The sequence below is a fragment of the Sinocyclocheilus grahami genome, unplaced genomic scaffold (genome assembly GCF_001515645.1).
Source record: "Sinocyclocheilus grahami isolate Dianchi unplaced genomic scaffold, SAMN03320097.WGS_v1.1 scaffold15467.1, whole genome shotgun sequence".
NCBI classification, from domain to species: domain Eukaryota; kingdom Metazoa; phylum Chordata; class Actinopteri; order Cypriniformes; family Cyprinidae; genus Sinocyclocheilus; species Sinocyclocheilus grahami.
This window is the reverse complement of record NW_015515758.1, coordinates 847-2,348: the sequence shown is the minus strand read 5'-3', so window position 1 is coordinate 2,348 and position 1,502 is coordinate 847. Positions and strand designations below refer to the sequence as shown.

Below are 1,502 nucleotides of genomic sequence, written 5' to 3'. Positions count from 1 at the left end.
GTAATCTCAGATCATACAAAGGCCTCTAAAACGGTGCTTCTATGGAAACGTGTTTAATGTCCAATTAAATTTGTACTTTAAAGTATGTTAATAAATCATTTAGCTTTAAAGAAGCTTGACATTGGTATTGTTGACAACTGAAATATTGGTATCTGTAATTGTACACGTCTCATAGCTGCTCGATGCCTCTGAAATGCTGCTGGAAACGGTGGAAATGTTCTTGTAAAAAGGAAACCCGTTGTGCCCTGGGAGATTTAGAAAGTGTGCAGTTGTACGCCCTTGCTGTTTAACTCGGGGCACTTCCTCTGACAGGAAGTCGCTGCATCACAGCTCCACAGTTTCCTGCTAGGAAGGGTGAGATTGCTGCTTCTAGCGTGTGTGTGAGTTTAGTCGAGCGTATCACATTCCCTCGTGTTCTTGAAGGCAGTGCTTGAGTTAAACAGCTGTCTTATGCAGTCTGTCTGTTTGGGTGTTCACAGATAAAGTGTATTTATGTCTGAAGTTATCTCATGAGATAGTTTGTGTCTTCTTCTTCTTCTTTTAGATCCGCCTAACTTCGTCAGAGTTTCTTGTCGTGTGCCGAATCATATGAAAATCTACTGCTCCTGGGTACAAACTAAGACAACACACCTGCCCACGTTATACAGAACCTCCTACAGGTGCACTCTCATCTCCATTTGTGAATAATAATAATAATTTTAAAAAAATATTTATTTAAACAAGTGCCTATTTATTTATTCCATTGGTAACACTTTACAATAAGGTCTCATTAGTTATTGCATCAACTAACATGAATTAACAATGTACAATATCATCTTAAGCTTTGTGGTGACACTTTAGATTAGCGAACACATGCTCACTATTAACTACGACTTTTGCCTCAATAAACTTCTAATTTGCTGCTTGTTATTGGTAAGGTAGTTGTTAAGTTTAGGTATTGGGTAGGGTTAAGGGATCTAGACTAAGTTCATTCATTAATGTGCTTTATACTAATAAACGGCTAATATGTGAGTAATATGCATGATAATTAGCAACTAGTTAATAGTGAATAGTGTTCCCTAATCTACCTTTGATTTTAATAATGCATTAGTAAATGTTGAACTAAGATTAATAAATACTGTTTAAGTATCATTCATGGTAACTAATATAGTTAACTAATGTTAAGAAATGTCACCTTATTGTAAAGTGTTAGCATTTTATTAAATTTGTGTTGATATACACATTACCTTTCAAAAGATTGGGGTCAGTAGGATATTATTTCTATTTTTTTACAGTGAGAAATTAATACTTTTATTCAGCAAACACATTCAATTGGTTAAAGTGACAGTAAAGACATTGATAATGTTTGAACAAGATACATTTGTTGAACATGTTGAATGTTTTATTCAACAAAAAAATACAAATATTTCTACATTGATAATAATCAGAAATTAATAATCAGCATATTAGAAGGATCATGTGACCCTGAAGACTGGAGTTAATGATGCTGAAAATACAGCTTT

General features: G+C 34.1%; 1 protein-coding gene across 1 annotated transcript in view; it reads left to right on the top strand.

The window, feature by feature from the left end:
* Positions 1-408: 408 nt before the first annotated feature.
* The window catches only part of LOC107579215 (interleukin-11 receptor subunit alpha-like), a gene marked incomplete at its 3' end in the record, with an annotated part of 1,756 nt that continues 662 nt past the window's right edge, over positions 409-1,502 (top strand). Inside the window, exon 1 of the mRNA XM_016265071.1 lies at positions 409-659. Coding sequence (XP_016120557.1) covers positions 589-659 — 71 coding nt within the window. The remainder of the gene's footprint in view (positions 660-1,502) is intronic.